At 40.4% G+C, this 25,523-nt stretch overlaps 1 protein-coding gene across 9 annotated transcripts in view; it reads right to left on the bottom strand.

The window, feature by feature from the left end:
* The window catches only part of LOC146652529 (DNA (cytosine-5)-methyltransferase 3A-like), a 98,623-nt gene extending 73,236 nt beyond the window's left edge, over nucleotides 1-25,387 (bottom strand). For 3 of the 9 annotated variants that reach the window (XM_085381940.1, XM_085381942.1, XM_085381943.1), the window contains exons 1-2: nucleotides 25,226-25,387; nucleotides 17,153-17,375 (exon numbers count right to left, since the gene is read on the bottom strand). In XM_085381940.1, coding sequence (XP_085238066.1) covers nucleotides 17,153-17,221 — 69 coding nt within the window. In that variant the 5' untranslated portion in view covers nucleotides 17,222-17,375; nucleotides 25,226-25,387. The remainder of the gene's footprint in view (nucleotides 1-17,152; nucleotides 17,376-25,225) is intronic. The other 6 variants (XM_085381941.1, XM_085381944.1, XM_085381945.1 and 3 more) reach the window with 3 other exon arrangements.
* Nucleotides 25,388-25,523: the final 136 nt, after the last annotated feature.

Genomic DNA, 25,523 nt, shown 5'->3' with positions numbered 1-25,523 from the left:
TGTGGTTTCATCCAAATTATGCTTCTAGGTTTAAGGGTGTTTTACTTTAGCTAGAAGGCTGTGATCCCCCTGCTGAAGAGATTCTCATTACAGGTTTTTTTTTATTTATATCCAAGCACTCTTTATACACATCGCTGCCTCGGGCGGAAATTAAATAAATGTCACTGATACCACAGAGAAACATTAGTCTCTTGTGCTGCTGAAGCAGAGCAAGGAGCTTTAAATGTATCAGTTAGGGGCAAATTCGTTTTTAATCAGAGGTTTGCCCAACTTGTTCAAAGCTTGTTTAAGATAAGACAGAAAAAACTAAGATTATAACAAATGTGTTCACTGCTTTCTCAGTAGGTTAAGATAATAGTTCCTTAGGGTTTAAATGTTCTTTTTTTTCCCTCACTAAATAAATAGCTCTTTATTCAGTTCAGGGCTGAGTAATTTTCCTTCGAAAATTTAAAATATTTTCCTGGAAAACAGATACAATATCATATATACAATAATCAATCACATTTAAAAACAAACTTTAATAACAGAGTTTCTTAATTTCAGTTTTACTCCAAAATTGTAAACTCCAAAATTATGATGTAGAAGTCAATTTAAAAAAAATTACATTACTAACTAACCCCACTTTAGACTTTATGGAATCTTGAAATTCCATGAGTTTAAATATTTTGGTCCAACTGTGTTAAAGTTACTACAAACTTAAATTAGATGTAAAAATAACTTTTCCAAAACGGATTTTAAAACTGAACGTGAAACAATTTTTTAAACTGCATTAAAATAAAAACAAAATTCACAAAGAAATATTGATCATCATCAACATCAATAAGCCCCACAAAGTTCGTGCAAAGTTAATTGTTTACATTTTGTAATGAAATATACTATGGGTTCCACATTTACCACTCAGAAAACGTTATATGACTACGAAAAGAGACAGTATTACTAGATGTCAAATTTGGATAATAAAGAAGAAAAATACTTGTAATATGTCAATCCTTCTTATACCTCAAAGTGTTCACATTTGTTTAATGGTATTGTGACTTTTTTAATGTTTCATGGCAGTAGATTGTCTCAATGAGGAAAAAATAGACATCCTGTTGCAATAATGTATATCATCTTTACTGCTGCACCGTGTACTTCCTGCTGTCATGCTTGTTTTTTTACCCCTCGCTCTTCTCTGCAGGACGTAGTGTTACAGGGACACTGGAGTGGTTGCTAAGGTGCAGAAACTGCTCAGCAACTGCCTCCAGTGCTGACTAAACATTCTGATGTCACTTCCCTGACAATCGGCTTAGCAACCAGTTAGAGCACTGGGTAATGGCTTTGCACCAGCGTGCCTGATGTGTTGTCCATATGCCTTTGTCGTGACATACGGTCGGAGAAACACACACTCAAAAATGGACTCAAGTATGTGGTGTGCTTTAAAAAAATGTTTAACCAGTGAGATTGTTAGGCAGCTACATAGCTGATGATATGTGTTATTTCCCTAAGGTTCCTAACAGTAATGGCTCCTCTAAGAAAACATTAATTCTCTTGCCATGAAAAGGTGGTCCTGAAACCTGAAATCTTAAGCAAAGGCAAAGGTTAAACTGGATCATTTCTTCAGCAGGGAGAGAAAATATGAGTTTGCAGAAGGGTGAGCAAATATTCTCATTGTAAAAGGCATTCCATTTCAATTTGTGACTGGTACATACATCCCTTTGTTAACCTTTAAGCAACAAAGACATTGTCCCTATACAGCAACCTTTATCTCTGACAGATATTTTAAAAATATTTATATATAATGAATTGTGTTTTAAGTAATTTTATGTAAAAAGGAGATAAAGTGATTTCCTTCAACTGAACTGTTTTATGACAATTTAGAATGAAGTATCTGTTTCAAGGCTTCTGCAGCATGCTTACTACTTTAAGGCTGTTAACCATAACTTGACTGCAAAACATCAGATGCAGTGATTAAAAGTTGAAAATTGCAATAAAAATCTGAGACAAACAACCAATAGATTTTTCAGTTATCTGTGCCACAACAAAGGGCCAATTACTGTACAAAACTATAAAAAGCTGAAATAAAAATATGAAATAATAATATTTTTACAATTTTTACCTTTTTAGTTTCAAATAGTTGTACAGCACTTTGTTTGAAAGCGCTTTATAAATAAAGTTATTATTATTATTATTATTATTATTAATTTAAAACATCACTACAGCAGATATAAATATACAGCCGGAGTATAGTCCATCTTCAAACCACTGTAGTTTAACCATAACAAACCCAAAGCTGCTCAATTGATTCAAGTCATATATGAATCAAATGAGCTAAAAAAAACCACTTCACGACACACACACACATGCACACAGAGTAGACTATCTGTCCAAATATCTTTGGTCTATTTCTGTCCCCTGGCAGGTTATTTTAGGCCACTGCAGTTGCTAAGCAACCAGACTGCAAAACAGGCGGCAGAGGAGGATCCCATCAGCAGCAGACAGCTTGTCCTCTTTCTTTCGTCCCCATCTCCACATCCTCCTCTCTGTCTCGCTGTCCTTTTATTCCTGTGCTCGATTCCTAGATCTCCCTCTACATCTGCCTACTTCCTCTCTTTTACTCTGAATCTGCTCCTCACCCATTCATTGGATGATGAAGCCGTCAAAAGAAAGAGATCCACTTACGCTCAAACAGTGTTTCTGCAGATTACATTCTTACACATTCAGTTCATTCATATCAATATTTACACTTGCCTGCTGACACACTGATGTTCACAAATTCACACCACAATGGACTGAAATTTACAACAAAAAAGGTGGCCAATGTAAAATAATACATTACCAAGATTATTATTAAACTAAACCAGATGTGGTTAAACCCAAAGTTTTTAAATCACCACCAGCTGCTTTGCTGATCCTTCAGAGAGGAATAGGACCAACTGCAAAGCAAGACAGTGAAGCAGCCCACAGCATGAATGACTAACTGAGAGATACGGAGCTAGCCCCCTTAAAATGAAACTGAAAAAAAAAATATGGTAACTGAAATAAATGTACTGAAAAATCTTGTGCTGGAAGTGGGGAAAAAAATGATAGTGAAAAACAATTACAACTGTAACTGACATATAAGCTGTACATTGTATTTTTTGTTTTTGCTTATAGTTTATTTATTTTTTTTAGTTTCAATCCATTTTTTTCAGTTTCAATTTGCTGGCACTGTTTTGGTGTCTGGGTGCGCGCTTGAGGGGCAGGGATTCTGACCAGCATGCACTGTATACATCATAGAGACCACTAGTACTTGTTTCTTTCAATGGCTGCTTCAATTTCAGGTGGAGCCTCTAAACCGCAGGTAAGTCATCATTTTCCTTCATCTTTCCTTGCTATTCCACTGGACTGGACATAAGTTTAGTTTTCTTAGCTACATCTGGTGAAGTTGTGGTAAAATGCTAACATTAGCCTATTTGTTGTAGCAAGCTAGCCTGCAGTTAATATCTGCTAAATTTAGGGATACCGGTGTCTCTTTAGGAGTTGGAGGCCAGTGATGTAGTAGCGGCACAAGATCCCATCAACAGGTTAGCACAAAGTGTTCTGCACACCTCATACCGCAGTGCAGCAAAAGCAGCCTCATGAGCGCTGGGAAGGACAAGCCCAGACCCCAGGAGATGGCTAAGTTAGTAATTGCATGGGAAAATTATACTTTTAATTATTTTGATTTGTAAAAATTTTAAAAATTAAAAAAAAAATCTGCATTTCTGTTATCTATGTTTCTCACATATAGGTCATTTCCACAATTTTTTTAAACCAAAAAGTGTGTGTGTGTGTGTTTGTGTGTAATGTAGACACTAAAGTTGTCGTGCCAGAATTGGTTCTTTAGATACAAGGGGGGAGCGAGCGAGTCAGACACCAAGGGCACAAAGATGAAGCAGGTCTGATCAACAACAGTTTATTCCCCGAGGCGGACAGTAGAAATAAAACAACCAAAATACTAAGAAAAAAGTATACAATAAAATGTTCTCCATATGCTAAAATTCCCACGGAGACTAGATAAAACAATTCTAAAACCCATAAAAATATTTTTTTTTACATGCACTAAAATCCCCTGATGTAATTGTCCCGCAACCCCAGATGAATGTTCATTATGGGTCCACCAGCAGGCCAGAAATTTTTTCTCCAGAGCGGGGTCCACGCCAGCCTCGTCCCAGACAGACGAGAAGGAGTCTCCTGTCCCCCACCTGAGCCCATCACATCCCAGCCCAGCTCGCATTCTGCACTGGAGTCCGTCATGGCCTTCTTGTGTTCCTCTGCATGTCTGGAGCCTCTCTCTTGTGCTCAGCTAGCCTGCTTTTAATAGGTCTTTAAACAGCTGAAAGGCCACCTCTGGATACACCCATACCTCAGCAGGTGATCCCTATCAGCTAATTGTTCCATGTCAGCCAATCCACAGTGGATTAAAAAAAAAAAAGTCAAATAAAACACTAAAAACCATGCAATACAAACATTAGAATAAAATCATGAAATTAAAACTACACTCGCAAATAAACACTAAATTCAAAATTAAACCAATATAAAAGATAAATACAAAGTTCTACTGTGTGACATCTGTGTGTGCTTCAAAGCAATTACTATAGAAAAGATGTGTAATTTTTTCTTTTCATTTTTCAGAACTCCATCTTGGGCCCGCCTCAGAAGACGGATAAACCAAGCATTTCATGAACACTGTGATGGAGACCATTGCTTTGTGCATTGTTAGAAGTACTCAGATAATCCCAGAAGGCTCTAGACTTTTACCTAAAGATATTATATTCAGTCCTGAAGAAAGTTAAATATTTAAATATATATTATGCTCTCTCTGGTATTAATGACTCCGGATTACTTTATGGTAAATAACACACTATTGGCAAAAACAGTAAAAGAATTCCAGATCAGAAGCTTTTAGTTCAACATACATGATATATGGTGACACAGTTACATGGGTGATTAATCCTTTTGACTTTTTGTCTTTAACTTTATCTACAAACAGCTGCAGCTTTTACTGACAGCACATCATGTGGTACTATAACCGTTGTACTCTTTTGATCAGTTTTGGAGTTGCTACAAAGAATGAAGATATAGGATGATTTGTCTGTTGCCACTGGGTGATGCTGAGGTCTCAATCTAAGGGCAGCTTCTGTAATCACAAAGAGAACAGAATCATCACAAACTGAAAAAGTTTATCTCTAAAATCTGAAATAAAGCTGATCCTTCTCTGTTCTCACACACTCAGGATCCCAAGTTCTTCTCTTACATTTGTTTTTAAACATTTTTTTTTTTTTTTACATTTTCTAAAAACAAATCCTAGGTTGCATCAGTGTGACCAGCCATTCGAGTAAAAAAAAAAAAAAAAAGTCTTAGCAACTCTGAAAGTCTCTGTGTGGCCAACAGCAGACAACATTATACCCATATCATGGCCTAAACCAATCATGAAGGTACTGCTTAAGCTGGGCATACTGTGTGCGATTTTTTCAGTTGTTTTATTCAGCTCCTGCTCAAACTGTGCGATTGAATCGCAGGAGTTAGAAGTTCATAGGTCATGATGCATGGTCTCACACTATACGGCCCAATGCTCTGATGCGACCTGCGTCCATAACATAAACCTGATAACACAAAATCTGTCTCTCGCTCTCCCTCTCTCTCCCTCTCAGTCTTTCACTTGCACAGACACACACACCACCATCAACTTTGCTAAATTGCTAATGTAAAAACATTGACCAGGCAGCTGCAATTGAGCAGCAATGTCCATCCAACTGTTTTCATGGTTGTTGTGGTCGTGATAATTTTATGAGGTCACATCGAAAAGCCTCGGATGAGCTTGCCAAAGTTATACAAGCTGGGCATCCATCACTTGTGCCCAGATCACACCCTGCACTGCGGCGCTATTCTGACTTTTTCACTTCCATTTCTGTGTTTGCGCGTGCACAGTGTGAGAGGTTGTGTTGATACTCTCACAAGGGGTGACAGGATTTCAAACAGGTTTGATTTTCTTGCAACCATAAGATTGATGATCGGGAGCTGGTCGTGCAAAAAGGGGAATAATAATCCAATAGCGCACAGCGACATCTGCACATTCCGCCAATGTGCTAATGTTCTGCCAAATCCTAGGTCGCACCGGTCGAACTCTGAAAGTCTCTGTGTGGTCAACAACAGACACACATTATGCCCAGACACACATTATGGTCTAAACCAATCAGAGATAGTCAAGGGCGTAGCCTCTCAGATGCCCATGCCCAAGGTAAGATGTTCAGATACTAAGATGTTAAGTTCGAAGCCTTTGAGGCACTTGTAATTTTGACTTTCTTTTTATTTTATATATCTTGAGATATTTTAATTTTAAATTTCAGCTCAGTGAAGCACTTTAAGCACAAGAACTTTTTTAGAAATGTATTTTTCGGACTATAAGGTGCACTTAAAATCCTTTAATTTTCTCAAAAGTGTGCTAAAGTGTGTATGAATTCTGGTTGTGCTTACTGACCGCGAATTGATTTTATGTGGTACATGGCTCTCAAAAATCTGCCAAAATGTTTTGATGGATTGTTGGAGCATTACGGCTACCATAGTCAGGAGCTTCGCAGAGTAATACGTTCCATGCTTCAACATAATATTACCGTATTGTGTGTCTATATGGGTTCACGAGTGACGGGAGAAGGGACCCGAAGATCGACAGACGGATTGGTGCTGGGGCTGCAGTGATGTGGACGCTGTACCAGCCCGTTGTGGTGAAGAGAGAGCTGAGTGTAAAAACAACGCTCAATTTACTGGTTAATCTCCCTCACCTATAGTCATGAGCTGTGGGTGGTGACCGAAAGAACGAGATCATGGATACAAGCGGCGGAAATGAGCTTCCTCTGAAGGGTGGCTGGACTCTCCCTGAGAGACAGGGTGAGAAGTTCAGCCATCCGGGAGGGGCTCAGAGTAGAGCCACTGCTCTTCCACATCGAAAGGAGCCAGTTGAGGTTGTTGAGGCATCTGACAAGGATGCCTCATGGCCGCCTCCTGGGTGAGGTGTTCCAGGCATTTTTCACTGGGAGGAGGCCCCAGGGCAGACCCAGGACACGCTGGAGAGATATCTCTTGGCTGGCCTGGGAACGCCTTGGTGTTCCCCTGGACAAGCTGGAGGAGGTGGCTGGGGAGAGGGAGGTCTGAGCTTCTGTGCTTAGGCTGCTGCCCCCACAACCTGGCCCTGGATAAGCGGACAAAGATCGATGGATGGATAGATGGATGGACGGATATTTAATCCGTAGTTACTGAGGGGTTGCTGAAGTGCCAGCTTTTTTAAAGTTGGTGTTACTGTCCTTACAGATGTGGCAAGAAAACAGAAAACATGCTGCTGTTTGCACATATTTAATAATCAGCTCTGCACAGGAGCTGAAGCAGAGTCCAGCCTGATCCTCTTACAGTATAATACTCGTAATAATAATACAGTAACGGCAGTTAGTGACTGAGCAGCCGGGTGCTTTAATCTTGATTTCTTTAGTCAAATCACCTGCACAGATCAGCTAAATGAACTTTACAAAACAAGTTTTCCCAACAGCCAAGTGCTCATCTTAGCTAGCTAGCTAGCTAAGGACATTAGTTATAGATTAGCTTACAAACACATTTAACTTACCGAAAATCTGGTCCTTCTGTTGGGTAGTCCAGTTTACTGAAGAACACATCAGGCTGTCAGTTTGAAACAGTCGGTAACGTAAACGTTGAACCTCTCAGCATCTGCCATTCCAGAACAGCCACACATACAAGTTTGTCCGTGACTGCAGCCGCTAAGTCGTTATTATTTTCTACAGTCATTGGTCAGCACTATAATGTATACAAATACATTTGGGTCAGAATCGCCGCCCCTCAAGCATGCCCCTGGACGCCAAAACAGTGCCAGCAAATTGAAACTGAAATAAAAGGATTGAGACTGACAAAAATGGATTGAAACTAAAAAAAAAAAATGTAAGCGAAAACAAAAAATGTAAAGTTTCAATTAATCATTTTTTACTATCAATTTTTTTTTACTTTCAATACAAGATTTTTCAGTATATTTATTGCAGTTACAATATTTCTTTTTAGTTTCATTTTAAGGTGGCATCGTTCTAACCCCGTAGTGAGACAGCTGATTACTGCCCATTATTTATTATCACAAAAAAAGAAAACTTAAGTGCCCATTGACCTCACTAGTGTTGGCTGAACAAACACAATTTTTTTTAGGTAACGCAGTTCTTTATTCAGTAATCACATTACAGTTCGCAATCAGTTATGTTGTTAACTTGTGTTACTCTGCGCTTGAGTCTCCGCTACCGCTTCTGACAGAATCATCCAGCCACAAAATGGACTCAGCAGATTCAGCGGCCTCGACCCCCACTCTCGCCACATTGGTGGCAATGCTGGAGCGTAATGAGCAGATGTTTACCAATATTCGAGGTGAGCTTGCAAACCTCACACAGGCTGTAGCCCAGCGAACACCTCTGGCGGTAAATCCACCCGCCACTGCACCCCCGCAGGAGACAGCAGCTCCAACCGTAAGTGCCACAGCACCAGCTCCTACACCTGTTCTATTAGACAGATTCCTACCTACACCTAGAGCTTTTTCTGGAGAACTTGGCAAATGTGCTGGCTTCCTCACTCAATGTTCTTTCCAGTTTCGTCAGCAGCCACAAGTTTTTTCTAATGATGGTGCTAAAATTACTCCAGGATCGCGCGCTGACTCAAAAATGAACTGATGCTTCGTGATCGAGTGCATGATCGAGTACGTGCGCACCGGAGTTCACATGCACGCTTGGGTTGAATCCATATCAGAAGACCACAAATCAAAACAAACACACTGTGTTGGAAGCAGGACTGCCAGAACTATGCTTAAAATCAGCGCAAAAGACAAAGGGCTGTATCGCGATCGATTGCGCCCAGACGCCAAGAGACGGTACTTGGAAAAAATAGTGTGCATCGGTAATGTGGACCCGTATGAAAAAAGGCAGTGGAGTGGAAAACCAGACAGCCTACCGCCGTTGTCCTATCCCGATATCTTCGTGTACCTTGTCTGTGGAGTCAGCGCATACACGGCGAATCATTTTCGGAATTATAAATTCCTGGAGGCGCACATCTAATTCACAAACGGTTGGGTACAAGATTTGGCCGTTTTTAAACCTCCACGTTGTGAGTACGTTGACCATATGACCAAGATACAGCCAGAGGCTGCCAGCTGTGCGTTGCCATGTAAATAGTTTGCATTTCATGTGTATGTACTTGCTAAGTACATGTGAACAGATCTTGAATAAAAAAAATAAACATACTTTTCTTTTCTGTTTCATATTTCATATGCTGGTTTGCCTGCAATAATGCCAAATAATAAGCTACTCCGTCAACATGACGTGGTTCTGCAGCATCACACATTAGGATGTTTTATCTAATTATCTATGACCTCAGCGCATTCAAAATAACACTAAAAGCCTATTAAGCGAGATATGAATTTATTTAGAACTCACCGGAAAGAAAATGCCGCAAGCAAACCAACAAAAAATTGGGGATGGCAGAGAACTCGATATCCGCTCGTCTGACCGCTGCAATCCAAGCCTGACGTCTTCGTTTAGTAATATCGGATACATGAGATCCCTCCCGTTGCCTCCAGGAGGGGAAACGATGAAAAGAGAGCCCATTTTCCAGCTTCTTGCCTTCCCTATCGTGTGATCTAATGTTGCAACTGACAACACAGCACGTACGAACCATAGCTGACGCTTCCGTGTGCTTTGTTTGGCCTACTGTCATGGCGGGAGGGGGCGTGGCATCACGCTCCAAAGCCCTATTCTCTCTCTGTTCTCATCGACTCTGGAGTGGAGTCGAATTTCACTGACAGCTCGCTCGCCGCTAGAAACACTGCCAAACCCTCTCCGTGTTCATGCACTGTCAGGTCAGCGTCTACCCGGCATTACCCATGTTTCAGAGCCTCTCTCTCTCTCTCTTTTGGGTAATCACACAGAGAGAATTTGTTTTTTGCATTCAAGGCACCGCTCACCCTGCTAGTATTAGGCCACTCCTGGCTTGTGCTCCACAACCCACACATTGACAAAAAGGATAAGAATTCGTTCGGCCAGACGTCTCAACTCCCGGCAGGCTAGGTGGGCTTTGTTCTTTACCTGCTTTGATTTTACTATCACCTACAGGCCAGGATCACGGAATGTGAAGCCGGACCACCTTTCCCGGCAGTTCTCCACCACAGAAGAGGAATCGGACCCCGAGCCCATTCTCCCGCCTGCGTAATTGGGGCCGTGTCATGGGAGATCGAGCCACTCATCCAGGAGGCACAAGAATCTGAGCCAGATCCAGGAACCTGCCCACCCGGCCGCCTCTTCGTTCCTACATCTGTCCGCCCCCAGGTTCTCCAGTGGGCTCACACCGCCTGTTTCTAGTGCCACCCGGGGGTCCTCCACACCATATCCTTCCTCTGACGCTACTTTTGGTGGCCCACTATAACTAAAGATGCCAGGGAATTTTTGTCAGCCTGTTCTACATGGGCTCAGAATAAACTTTCCAACCGTCCTCCGTCGGGCCTTCTTCAGCCTCTCCCCACGTCAGCTCACTCATGGTTGCATATCTCCTTGGATTTCATCACTGGATTACCGCCCTCTACGGGTAATACTACAATTCTAACCATTGTCGACCGTTCCTCCAAAGCAGCTTATTTCGTCACCCTTCCGAAACTTTCCACTGCCTTGGAGACGGCCCGGCACCTCACCACCCACGTGTTCAGGCTCCTTGAACAAGTGGGTGTTCCCTGAGGACATCATTTCGGACAGAGGGCTGCAGTTTACATCACGTGTGTGGAAGGAGTTCTGCTCTGGGCGCAAAGGTCAGTCTCTCTTCATCATCTTTCACCCACAGAGCAATGGATAATCTGAGCAAGCTACCCGGGAGCTTGAGCCTCCGCTGCGTCTCTTCCCATAACCAGTCGACCTGGAGTGAACAGCTTCCATGGATTGAGTATGCGCATAACAGCCACACCTCCGCCGCCACTGGAAAGTCTCCTTTTAAAGCATCCCTGAGATACCAACCACCTTTGGTTCCTGCCATCGAAGGTGAGCACTCCGTTCCATCTGTGCAAGCTCACCTCCGCAGGTGCTGCCGTGCCTGGCGTGCGACTCGGGCCACCCTACTCCGGACTAAAGAACGAACAAGGCGCTTGCTGACTGCCATCGGACACCTGGCCCCGGAGTATGCTGTGGGACCACAGGTATGGCTGTCTACTCACTTTGTGGGTTGAATCAAAAAAAACTGTCACACCAGTTCATCGGCCCTTTTGCCATACATGGCATTGTCAACCCCGTGTCTGTTCGCCTCAAGTTACCGCACAACATGCACATTCATAACGTGTCCCAGATCAAGCTCGTGCTCTCCAGCTGTTGTGCCGCTCTGCTTTTCAGTTCTCCACTACCCCTTGTGACAGTTATAGAGTTTTTTTTTAATATGTGTAAAATGGCAGATAGAAGTAAAAAATCACCAAGCAGGCCTTTTCTCTTTTGGTTACTTGACCTATTTAAGATAACCCTTCAGGGAGGAGGAAAATATTTTGGGGGTCTACAGCTTTTGAGGAATGGAGAGGTGAAGATTATTTTTATTTTTAATGCATGAAATAAAAAGAGTGAAATACAAATTGAATCCAGGACAGTAACAACAATACAGTGCTGCTAACAGACAACAATAAGGAAGCATCTGCACAGACAGCAGGCTAACACAAATGTCACAAAGAACTCAGAGTGATGGTGAAGCTGAGTGTATGCCAAGCAGCCAGAGCCTGATAATCAATAGGTGACTACAGCAGTAATGAGCTGTCAGGCTTGTAGCATTTTAGCCTCTACACAGAGTCGTGTGGTAATCACTGTGAAGTACTCTTTCAAGTGGTTGTCAACTTTGTGTTTATAAGTAAACACTAAAAGAGTGTGTGTGTGTCCAAAACACATTGGCAAAACAATTTGTGTCAGTGAATGGGCCTGTCGCCTAAGATTTGCACTGTTAACTGATAACTATCCGACTTTGTATTTCAGGCCATGCTATGGAGTAATTTAATCTACTTACATTTATACAGTGCTTGTCCAGTCTTGCTGCATACTATAAACACTTTAGACTACAAGCCACATTTTAACCACACAGTCAAACAGCACTTTACTCTATACATTTCAAGCACATTATTTACCTCATATCAATGGCTTTGGACTGCAGGAAGAAGCGGAAGTACCCAAAGGACACTTCAGTGAATAAAACTCCCACCAGGATTCAAGCTATGGCCCTTCTTATTCTTAGACAATACTGCTAACTATCTGCTACTGTGCTGCCACATGCAGTGAGCAGTGCAAAAAAATTTAATCAAATCAAATCACTTTTTTTGTCACATCACATGTGCTGGTACACTGGTACAGCACATGTGGGTGAAATTCTTGTGTGCAAAACACAAGAAACATAAGATACAAACCAAATATAAGAACAGGAATGTGAGAATTATAATAAATATATTTACAAATATAAGAATGTATGCATATTACTAAATATATATACCAAACACACACACACACACACATATATATGTGTGTGTGTGTGTGTGTGTGTGTGTGTGTGTGTGAGTGTGTGTGTATATATATATATATGTGTGTGTGTGAGTGTGTGTGTATATATATACATATGTGTGTGTGTGAGTGTGTGTGTATATATATACATATATGTGTGAGTGTGTGTGTATATATATATACATATATACAAAGTAAAATAGACAGAGGTCAGCAGCATGACTATTGAGCAAAAGAAATGGCATATATGTGAAGTGAACTTTTTTGTTCGTGTGAACAGACCATGTGAGATCCTCTGCCAGATGTACAACTAGGAAACGGAAGCTGCTCACTCGCTTCACTGCAGCGCCGTTGATGGTAATGTTGTTGTGTGCTTCTCTACTTCTCCAGAAGTGTACTATCAACTCGTTTGTTTTTGTGATGTTGAGAGTGAGACGGTTCTCTCGCCAACAGTGTGTCAGGGCGCTGACCTCCTCCCTGTAAGCCATTTCATCACCTTTGGTGATAAGACCCACCACTGTTGTGTTGTCTGCAAACTTCACAATGATGTTGGAGTTGCTAGTGGCCGTGCAGTCGTAGGTGTAGAGTGAGTACAGGAGAGGGCTCAGTACACACCCCTGTTGTGCACCAGTATTCATTATGACGGGAGATGAGGTGATGCTGCCCAGTCTGACCACTTTGCGTCTGTCAGACTAAAAGTTAAGAATCCAGCTGCAGAGAGAGGTACTCAATCCTAGGTCCTGCAGTTTCCTGTCCAGCTTCAAGGGAACGATGGTACTGAATGCTGAGCTGTAATGTACAAAAAACATTCTCACATACATGTCCCTTTTCTCCACCTGCGAGAGAGCAGTATGTAGTGTCAGGGCTATATCGTCATCAGTGGACCTGTTGTGGCGGTTTGCAAATTGTAGAGGGTCCAATGAGTTGGGTAGTGCAGAGCAGATGAAGTCCCCAACCAGCCTCTCAAAGCATTTGCTCACGATGGGGGTCAGCGCTTCGTACCTGCCACATTCTCCGAGGATTGTCAAATTGTTGTTCCGCTCTGTTCCTGAACTCACATTTGGCTGCTTTAATTGTCTTCCGGAGTTGGTAATTTGCGTGTTTGTAGTCACGGAGGCAAAAGCAGTGTTCTGTGCCGCCAGTGTGGTGCAAACAACACTGTTAATCCACGGTTTTTACCTTTTCCATGGAGTAAATAGGTAAAATACCGCATTCCTTTTTTTAAAGTGGTGCACAATGCGCAATGCATTACTTTTTTAAGTAACAACGCCACCACTGGCCCCAAACTCAAAAGAATCTGTGGGGAACCCTGTACTCCAGCCCAGCTTGTGAGACTTGGCTTCATCCTCTTTCTGAAATCGAAGACTTAGCTTTCTGAAGGACAATGGAGTGGTGCAGCTCCACATGGAGATAACCTTGAAGCTAAAAGGTTTTTGCTTTTTATAGCTTTTGCTTTTTATAGGTATGGTTGAGGAGCTTTTTGATTGCACCTCGTATATACCGTCAAAGAGAAACTGTCTGAATTTGTGTACTGTTATTACTAGTTCTGCATTCACAGCATACACCAGGAGAGATCAGGTAGGTGGCTAAAGGGATGTTTAAACCCACATCTAGAAGGTAATAAACACTCCACACTTGGTCAGAAACACAAATAACTTATTTTTAAACAAAATGCTGTGGAAATGAAATAAAACATTTTTTTTCACATGATTAGGATGTTACATATCGCTGTTACGCCCGGGGCACACCTTTTAACAGTCATCAAACTGTCTTTGTAAGCATATGCGTATTGTAAATGCTGACAGGCACAGGCATTAGAGAAGAAAGATGATCTACTTTGTCAGAGCTCATCCTTAGCTCTGATTGGTGATTTCGGGAAAAGGAGCAGCACCTAAGAAATCTGTGGGCTCACAGGTTTGCTGGTGAAGTATTGAAAGCCTGTGATTGTATATTACCATGCAGAAAATTGTGGATGGCATGCAACCTATAAACATATGTTCAGCTTGCAAGAATGAATTTGCACAGCCGACTTTACATAAACTCCCAACTAGCACGATTTGTATGTGCATTTAATTGAATCATCCATTTCTTACTTTATCTTGCTGTTCTATCCTCTGCATGTTAGTAGCTCTTGTCAGTGGCGCCCTTCAGATGTGATTTTTTTACTATCTTAACTGTTTAATATACTTTGATATGCATTTTGGCTGCATCGTCTTACTAATGTGATGCAAATATATTTGAAGGGCAATAGCTGCTGTTAATAACAACAATGGATTTAAAGGTATTTAGCTGCGCTGCGCTTCATCTTCAACTTCAACTCTGTCAGCTAGACTAGTTAAATCATAGCCCGAAACATTGCCTGTTCACATCAGTATATCAACTTTAACTATCAAGTTTTTTAAATTTTATATGTTTTGCACTCATATCATTCTAGGATTTTAATCTCTCTTAATGTTGTTCTAGTTGTAAATTTCATGATGTAAGTTGACGTTGTTTTCTGTGTTTTGAAAAGAGAAATCAAATAAAATGTATTATCATTACTATGAAAGCTACAATATAATTTTGTGTTAGGGGACACATAAAAGACAAACAGTCAACACTTTGGGAATCTCTGCATTTCAGGTTTTGCAGTGACCACCAATTACATGAAATTAACCTTTCAACATTTTTCGGACATGTGACTCTTAAGGGTCAAATGGATAAGGCCCCAGTAGTACAAGACAGGAGACTGGTGACCAACCATTTGGCAACCACTTAGCAGTTGCTAAGTGAAACTGATTGCAAACTTATATACAGCGCCACACCAAAAACCTCCTTGTGAATGCTTTGCTCACTAGCAGACTGCCATCTGTTTGCATAAAGGGCAAATTTTCTGAAAACACTTGCTAGCTACTCTCTGAGCGATTCTGCCGGCACCTCTGGCTCCTGTCTTGTTCAATAGATTACAGTTGGCATGAGTCAGGTTCCCACACCTCTTTTATGTGTCTCCTTGCCATCACTTCCCCTCTGTCTTCAAACTGAGACTTCCTCCGATTTCTCTCTTGGCTTTGCTCGACTCTTTATGAGAGAGTTAGACCTCAGGAAGTTAGAAAGAACAGCTCTATAAGGGAAACTTTGTTTTGGTCTGATGCCATCATGTGAATGGGGAAGCTGGCAACTGAGGTGGGCCTTTTTATAACAACACGACTATAGAATAAACTACAAATTTCTCACAGATTGACGAGGGCCACCCTGGGCTGCAGTAAAACAAATGAATGGAGCCATTTTTCACCTGTCTCCTTACTTGTGTCCAAAATTAAAAAAAAAAAATTAAAGACCATTTGAAAGTCTAAACCCTGCACTCGTCTCGTTTACTGTACATGTGGTCAAACAACAGTGTGGAAAGTAGAAAGGCCTGTAGTGAATGTAAATAAAAAAACACTACAAGTTTAGTTATTACAAACACACAGTCAGACTTGCCAGCTTCTCTGTGAGCGCTGGCTAAAAAAAGCTCTCAACCATGAGCTAAGAAGCCAAAGTAGTGGTGGTAATGACAGCTGTAGTAAAAGAGGTGGTGGCTGTAATAATATCTGTGGCAGCAAAAATAACAGTAGTAGTACTCCTTCAATATGTATAATAATAGAAGCAGTGATGATAAAAGTGACAGAAGCAGCAGGAGCTGAACTGTACAAGGGTTACAGCTGAGTTTGGGTACTTTACTTAAGTGTTTCCAATACATAATCATTTAGTTTTACAAAACTGTTTAAAGAGGTAAATATTGTACATTATACAGTAACACATAATTACTGTTGTCACTCCATACAAGACAATTAGTATAAAACTGATGTAATGTTTCATAATTTAAATAACTCAAGCCTTTATTAACGGGTTATTCATCAATATACTGCCTAATGGATTTATCACAGTACTTTGGACACTGTCGCAGTTTTTATGGCTTTTGGAGAGTGTTTCATAATTCATGTTTTAATGTGAAGGTACTTTCATTGTTTTGGCACACTCATGTCTCTTCTAAATGCAATATTTTTATTTTTACGTTTGTTGTACTTCTAGGACTCTTCCAGAAGTGTTAGGATATGCCGGCATTGTATTTGTACTTTTTGTAAATTTCTCTATAGTCAACAAGTGAGACAACTGCTTTTAAAAATATGTCAGATTTTCAAAATAAAACCCAGACTTAGCTATGTTTACCAGTTTGTAGTCAGTTTTTCGTCATGATGCTTTTTCTCTGAGGTTTTCAACTTTAAAGACCTTAGATAGTTGTTAAAAGTTCTCAGGTTCATCCCAAACATGTCAGATGATCTCAATACAAGCTCTAGTTATTCCAGGAAGCTTTAAGGTATCAGATTTTAAAAATAAAAGCTTCTACACATGCATATATGTACAAATTTGAGTTAGCAATCAGGCTTAGATCTTTTCAGTTAATCTATTTAGCTACAATTTTTAACATTCTAGCTTTTGTAGCTCTTATTGTGATAACATTTTTATTGTGAATTCTTCTGACTACAATAATCTCGTAGTGAAAATTTCACACGGTGACAGACATAACTGCTACTCTGATTCAGTTAGACTGTTTCCGTAAATACAGTATTATTATTTATATTGAAGCTCCTGCTCACCACATCGTTAGAAGTGTCGTTCTCTGGCGTCTGGGGTGGTTCACCAGTAGCAGGACTGTTGGACGGCATGGCAGGGAACAGCTCGGTGAAACCAAGTTTAGAAAGTTAAAAAAACAGAGCAAATCAAAACATGGGAAATGCCCTCAGAAGCACCAGGTGCAGCTTCATTCAACCTGTCTCGGTCTGTCAGACAATAACGCGCTCCCTCAGACCTCCCCCTCTCCTGCGGGAAGAAAGACAAAACACACACAAACACACACAAACACACACACACATAAGTACACGTACAGCTGGAGCATATTTGTCAGGTCTGAGTAAGGAATCATGCTCAGCATGTGACTGACATCTTTCTTTTTCTTACTTTCTCAGCTGCACACACATTACAGGTAAACTACAGGTATGGCTCTGTGAACTGTGCTTGGCAGGTGGAAGCATAAAAGCAGCTTCTAAGCCCTGACATATTAACAGACATGCAGGTGTCTTCAGAGTAGTCTGCTGGAATCAGGGTAGCTGTCATCACTGCTGTCACAGAGTGATTGATGCAACCTGATGAAACTGTCCCATTTTATTAGACAAAGTGGCTGCATTCAGACTGCAGATAAGGCCAAATCAAAATCCTGACCACAAGCATGACAAAGATCTGTGTACTTGTGGTACCAATCACACTGTATCCAACAACTATCAATACAGAAGTATTTTTCAGTGATGTATCATGTTTTATTTAGTTTTGGTTCTTTTTCCTATATGTCCTACATTTTCTGCATTTTTGAGGCATGTTTGACAATAATTGTTTATATAATATTTTGGGGGGGTTATAATTGAAGAAAATATAAAACAACAAACAAGTAAGAAAAATTTCCATAAATATCCATAACAAGTTTTATTTGATCTTAGAGCTGGGCGATATATCGAGTTTTTAAAAAATATCGATATATTTTTATACGAGATATAAGATGTGACAATATCCTTTATATCGATATAGTCTATGTTACGTTATAATTATACTTGCGGAGCCGCAAGTTTGCCTCTCTTTCGTCCACTCCTCTCCTTCACTGAACACAACTCCCCCTCCTCCCCCATCGCTTCACCTGCAGGAAGCGACAAGATGGACACGGCAAATCCGTTAACGAGTTACTGCGCATCGCCCCGTGCGTGGGGCTGGACGGCGTCAACGTGTTAGCTAGCTAACCACGCTAACGAGCTAACCACGCTAACGCCATGCAGCCCAGAGGTGCTGCACGGACTAAAATCCTTTCATTTTCTCAAAAGTTGACAGCGCGCCTTATGTATGAATTCTGGTTGTGCTTGATGGCCGCGCACCGATTTTATGTGGAACACGGCGCTCAGCAATCTGTCAAAAAATGTTTTAGTACGACTTTGGTAAGCTACGGAGCTGCAGCGCTTGATGGATTGTCGGAGCATTACGGCTGAGCCTCGCGGAGTGATACGTACTGTGCTTCAACGTAATATTACCTTACTGTGTATAAGGACCATAAATGGCACCTGTTAAGAGACGTGGTTGCGAAGCGGATTTCAAACTCCAGGCTGTCAGTCACGCAGTACAAGTTGGGAACAGAGCAGCTGTGAAATCTGTCCTTGTTATAGTGCTCGTCTTTTAGTTTACATTTTGACTGCACATTTGTGAGCTTTTTGTTATGCACAAAAACAACATTGTTTTCTTTTATTTATGGAGCATTATTATTTAATAAATGCTCATAATTTATTTTTGAGTAAATTTTATGTACTTCTGCTCTATGTTAATAAAAGTGCCTGTGTGACATCTGGGACACAGCTTTGACTAAGAACTCTCTTTTTGTTCTTACTTTATGGCTTTAAAAAAAATATATCGAGATATATATCTTATATCGCCATCCAGCTAAAAAATATCGAGATATGAATTTTGGGTCATATCGCCCAGCCCTATTTGATCTTACATTTTTTTGCTTTGTCTAACAGTTTAAAACCCACAGATACTCATATTACAATGACATAAAGCAGACTCTATCATATATGGGAAGCATTCAATTTTGGCTTTTATTTGATAAACAATTAACCTTTTTCTAGGACATTGTGTCTCATTATTGAGCTCGAATGGTTGAGTGGAAGGCAGCAGTGAGAAAGGTGTTCAGTGGAGAGGCAACCATGTGTGACCTTGTAAGTACTCGAACTCATATTGGCTCTCATTTCATCACCCTCTCATCTCATCGTTGTCATTAACATTTTTTGTTATATGGAAGGTAATTAATGACGAAACCAAGTAGCAGGAACAAAGCAAAGTGAGCACAGGGACAGTTTTATAACCGCAGAAGATGTTTTTAAGATAAAATCCTGTTTTTTTTAATAAACATATGGCTTGAAATGTGAGCCCTAAAGGTTTTTTTACCAGCTGTTTTGGCAGATTGTAGGCACTTAGGTGTATTACAGGGGTATTTACGAACAATTATTGGAAAACACGCTGTAGCAGAATAACAAGCTATTGCGCGCATGTCTGTTCACAGTTTAAAATTGCATGTAAGGGATACAAACAGGAAAAAAAACAGATTTTAAGATAGCAAACAAAGAAAGCATTACAGCTCTATTGACGCAGCTCTTCTTGGGAGATTAAAACACTGATTGCGATCACATTTCAGTCCCTCTATGTTTCAGCAAAGGCATTATAAGAGAGAGTCCTGGCATTCAAAGAATACCTAACTGATATCTATGGGAGGAAGATGGAGGGAGAAGTATAACTAGGGGCAAAGTCAGCAAACTTTGTGTTTGTTTTTTTGTTTGTTTGATTTCTTTTTATCAGATTTGACTGGTGAGTATAGTTTCTGTGCCCCAGTGATTGTTGAAAATAAAGTTTATTATACCTCTTTTTAGTTTATGCGCCACATGCAGCACAATTTGATCTTAACTGACCTGGACTAATAAAACCGCTGCATAATTTAAGTATAAAGCAGTATTTTGAAAACATTCACCTAGGTCACTGCCAAGATTTTAAAAAGCTGAAACCTTACGCCGAGCTGAAAGAAACCCTTCACCCCAATCCCTTAAATTTTAGCAGAAAACTCAAATTAATTGATTGATTTGCAAAATAGATGACACAAAACTTGAGATACCTTGAAATAAACAAATTATATCTCAGCTTTTCCACATTCATTGAGTTTATGGTCATTCCATTTGCAAACAGATCATAGTGGAAAAACACAGAAACCTTCAAATGCATAGTCCTGCATGCTTGTATTCCTCTAAGTAAGCTTATTGCAATTGTTCAAAGTGCAGCAGAAACGAGTGAACATCCTACACCAGTTCAAATTACTCTGCCCTGGCAGCTTGTTTGTTTTAGGTGTGATTTATTTCCTTTAAAGCCTTTCATCACTCCATCACGTCCCATAACTGTTGTCCTTAGTGCACAGCCTTTGATCTTTAGGAAAAAATGCGCTGACGGTTTGCACCTTTCACTAAAAGAGGGGTCCTGCTTGTTACGTCTACTTTTAAATTGCTGTCTATTTTATCACTTATTTAGAAATAATCTTACAGATTTTCTTTTAACTCTGACAGTTTTAGGTATCCCCCATTTTATTCTCATAACTTTCAAATGTTTAGGTTATTTTTAATTTATTCTGATTTTTTTCCTATTATATCTTGAGGTTGCACTCAAGTCTTACATGGCCAATTTTAATTTAAAATGCAGGCTGTCTGAATTATTATAAGGGTTAGAGTTTGTGCGTGTGTAAACCTGGTTTAGATAAGAACTGTGCAAAAATATCTTTATTATTGAAACTTACTTAAAACCTCTAGATCGAGAAATGGCATTCATTTCTATCTATTTTCACCCTTTTCTAATAAACCCAACATCGGGAATGGAAATGCATGTTATCACAAAAATGAAGAACTATTGACTTGGATGCATCTTTGTCAGTCCTGGTTTAAATAACTAATCTAGTATTTGGAGGCACTTCATGGCTGCTGAGTGGCAAGATTTGCTTGTGGAAAGACGCTGGTTTTACCCTGCCCTAACATGAAATGCCTTAAAACCAAGCCAGACATGCCTGTGACAGACACTTAGACACTGAAAGAGAGCCTTATTAGGACTGACTCTTCCCATCAGATGTCAGAATATGTCCTAGCATCTGCTTGCTAATCTTGTTTTTATGGCAATATTGTTAAGTATACTAAGACTAACACAAGTTATGTAAGAAATGCAAAAATCTATGCTCAAACGGTGACCATTATTCAGTGTTATGACCTCTTAATGCAAAAGTACTCTAACAATGCTTTTTTTAATAGCTTTAGGGCTATGTCAGGTGTTTCCAAAGCAGATGAAATTTTCATCATTCTATTAACTACTAATGGTTCTATTAACCATTTTTAGGATCTTTTTTATATCTTAACTTTCTCCTTACAAGAGGAACTTTAACTGGGTGTACAGATATTGGTCAAACCAGACTATATTTTAAAAGAGTCATACGCTCGTGAGGCAGATGCTTGTCAGATCATAGAAAAAATAACTCTGCTTCATTCTCCTTCAGTGCACTCAGCTATAACTTACAAAATCAACAATTGTTTTCATTTAATATGAAATAAAAACAGCAACGGAGACCATAAACTCATGGGGAAAGTGTTTAGTGGTGTTAATTTTCCCATAGACTTCAATACATCTGGGTGGCTTTTTGCTCCAAGTCATTAAAAGAATGCAAATTTAAAACACTTCCACACTGGCTTCACTTTTGAAACCGGGGATAAACCAGTCTTGAGATCTGTCCTCAGACAGACCAGTTCTTGGGGAGTTGCAAGCTTAAATAAGTGACTTCAGTTTAGTTTTATTCTCTATTTTTCAGGAACTGTTCACAAGAGAAAAGCTTTCCTGTTACAGATTTAGCTACCCGCGGGCAGGTACACACAAGATTAAATAAGCTATAAAATACAAATATATGGCGAGTAATAAAATCAGATATGCATGCAAAGCCTAAACTTCCTACATCTCTACTCTGACCCACAAAGCACAAAGGTACGGCTTGACTAATATAAACACATGAGCACAGGGAAACTGTTCATGTTGAGGGTCTCCGATGGGCAGAGGAATGCCATCATGTTGCAGGAAGAAGAGACCGAAAACAGATCAAACTTCATCAAAGCGAAAGCGTCCACATCACGAGGTTGGTTGCTAATATGTCAGTCTATGATTTGGACTACTTGTTATGAAAGCATCCTGATCCTAAGGGTTAATCTCCACAATGAAATCCAAGTCACATTAGTTTGGTAGAAGCTTTAATTTCTAAAAATTGTTCAGGTAACAAGTGACATGGAAATCATAATAAAGTGGCCAGGTTTCTTTTGTTTGTTTTTCAGCTCCTCTGAAGAAAAAAGGAGGGAAGGACTGAAACTGCGGTTTTGGAGTGTCCACATATAACACTAATTAAATCAGTACTGACTCTTGGTTTAATAAACCTCAATCACAGATTAAATCAGTGGCTAAAGGGATAAACTGATCTTTGGGGATTACACCATACAGGATGGCCTCTGTTTCAGATAAACACCCCTGGATTAGTGTGCTAGGTGCGAAGTCTGTTGTTTCTGTGCTTTTGTGAGTGTGATTTGTTCAGACAGGTGTCAGAAACTCATCCCAAAAAGGAGCTTCAAAATGTGGTGTTGTAGACTTCAGCAGTGATCTGGATTCGAGCGCAGTGTGAGCGCAGCCAGTGTGTCTGGCTTTACTCAGGATGCATTGTACAGTATGTCACTCCTCATGCTCAGGCCTTACATCACCTACTGTAAAGACAACAGGCGGTGGGCCAGGGTTACCAGCAGAAACACAGAGTGGAAACTTTGCAGAAATGGTTGTACAGTATCCACCCCGCCATTCCCGGGGGCACCCTGCACAAACTCCAGGCTGCAAGCCAACTAACTCTTCCAAGTCCTAAGTATTTAGGTCACACACACACCTCACCCTCCTATAGCAAGTCAATATACACTGATTTAAATTGTTCCAGTCTTCATGTCAGCAGTGGTTTAAATTAGCCCCTAGTCAAAGGCCCAAGCAGAAGCCTGCATTGGTGGGAGGAGAAATGGTTGCGCAGAGAAAAAGCTTCAGAGGAAGGTTAAGGTAATGAGAATAAGGCAGCGACAAGACAGGAACATAAGTGACAAGTGATTAGTTTTCACAATAAAAGCATTACATCCTATTAAAAAGATAAATTGCCTTGTTTGTTTGCAAATGTTTTTATCCTGTTATTATTGTTGTTTTACAAATCAAGGCAAAACGATACTTTTCTTTTAAGTGATGAAAACACTGACCAATTCTTTTTTTCTAAATTGGGTTTACAATTATGCACATTTCCCAAACTGTAGCACTTAGTTATCTGTACTCACAGAACTTTTTCACAGATTTTGCAAATACACAGGTCATCTGAGGACAAAATACTCACAACACACCTCACCCTCTGGTGTAACATTTGACCATATGCAAAAACTAAGGTACTACAACCATGTTTATAGTTAAAAGAACACAAGGTGGGAAACATATTATTAATATCTTGTGTGTTCTTAAAGTTGTCAGATTGAGATATTTACATTATCAAACGTATATGTTGTTGGAGAAAAGAAATTGCATTTAAACGTATTATTAATATCCATATCATTCCCCAATCTCTATTTCTCAACTAATAAATTATATATAATTAACTAGTTGAGTGTTTTAGCCAAATTTTGCAAAGATATGAAATGAAATTTCTAAAATAATTACCATCACATTCAACATATAAACAAACAGATCTTAAATTCTTTCAGCAGTATTGGGATAAGAGGCCTTTCTGGATTCAAGCAGTAAGGGATATGTTATTTAAAACACACCCATGAAATGCTTTGATGTTAATGAAAACAGAGATCGACAGACAAAGATAACAGAAGTAGATTTTCAGATTTATAACAAATTAATTTATATTTATTTATATTTACTTTCTCATTTATGTATTATTTTTCTTTTCAAAGGGAATTGTATTTCTAAACATTGCCCACTTGTAAAATTATCTAATGTGGAACTTTATTTAGAAAAATGGCCACTTAAATCACCTCTTTCTTGTTCCTTTAGTTTTCTTTTATGTCAAAATTGTGTAAAATTCAGTTATTCAAACTATTAAAATAAAAGATTTTATGTTTTTCAATCTTTTGTGACATTTTTTAAGATGGTATAATTTGGGGGTTTCATGGACAACGTGTTTTTCTTAGTTTCCTGACATTTTACAAGCCCAAATATAACCAGCATATTCAAAATATAATAAAATACTGCAGATATCTTTGTAGCAAAATAAATTCCGTCAGATAAATTTTAAAGATTATAATAATGTCATATTGTGATTAAGTACCGTTAAGTAGTCAAACAAACGCCTTTGTGTCGACTTTTATTTTAAACGCCCCATCCGGAAGTGTGGTTATTGCTCCTGCTACCTTGACAACGTGCAGTATATAACAATTAATATTGTGAGCGACCTCACGTGGCCTTTACCGGACGGCCTCTTATAACCGGTGTATAATCCCGGCTGGGGTGTTTGCGGGGCGGGCAGCTGGTGAGAGGCACGTGTCTGAGTGTGTAGCGACGATCAGCTTTACTGGGTCAGGTAAAAAACACACACGGGGGCGCGTCTCAGACCGAATGCACCCGTTAACCCCGACATGCGCGCCCCCGCCTGCTTGTTCACGCGCCTAGACTCCGGCTCCGCGCGCTGATGTGTCTGTCTGCATCTGGTGAACGAAGAGGACGGTGCGCTCCGGTTTAACGTTACCTGCTGGTGGCTGCGGGGGGCAGAAGCCTGGCGGAGGGAGCAGGGCTTGTACCCTCCGCCGTACATCGGTTAATAAGCATCCGTTATATAACGGCTGTCCGGTGGCGGTGATTTTCCTCCCACTGTACAAAAGAAGTCCCCAAGTTCACTCGCCCCGTGTACCGCTCCGTCTTCACGCGCACATCATCTGCTAAAACGGAACCGACGATTTGGCTCCGGAGCGCGCGACGACTTTAGGAGGTGAATATTAGCTAACTTAACGGCTGTAACGGGCGCCACTGTGCGTTCAAAATGTAACGTTTATATTTACCGTGTCGTCCGTCCCTCAGGCACCCGGACCCTCACGGTCGTCGCTCTCTCTCCTCTCGTTCACTCTCGATCTCTCTCTCTCTCACACCCACTCGCACTCAAACTCTCTCTCTCTCTCTCTCCTCGCGTTCAAACGGGTCTTCTCTCTCCGTTGCTGCGCGCTCCCGTCGGCGTTCTCTCACACACACAACTCAATCTCTCTCTCTCTCCCCCCTCCCGCTGACTTTCTCGAACTGCAGAGGCTGCGGAAGCAAGCCATTTCAGCCAAATATCGCGAGTTTTCTAACACGTCTGGTTAA

The sequence above is a fragment of the Rhamphochromis longiceps genome, linkage group LG15, assembly GCF_057381845.1.
Source record: "Rhamphochromis longiceps isolate RC_006_pf linkage group LG15, R_longiceps_female_GT1.1, whole genome shotgun sequence".
Lineage (NCBI taxonomy): Eukaryota > Metazoa > Chordata > Actinopteri > Cichliformes > Cichlidae > Rhamphochromis > Rhamphochromis longiceps.
Note: the sequence above shows the minus strand (reverse complement) of the source record. Positions and strands in the feature narration are given on the sequence as shown.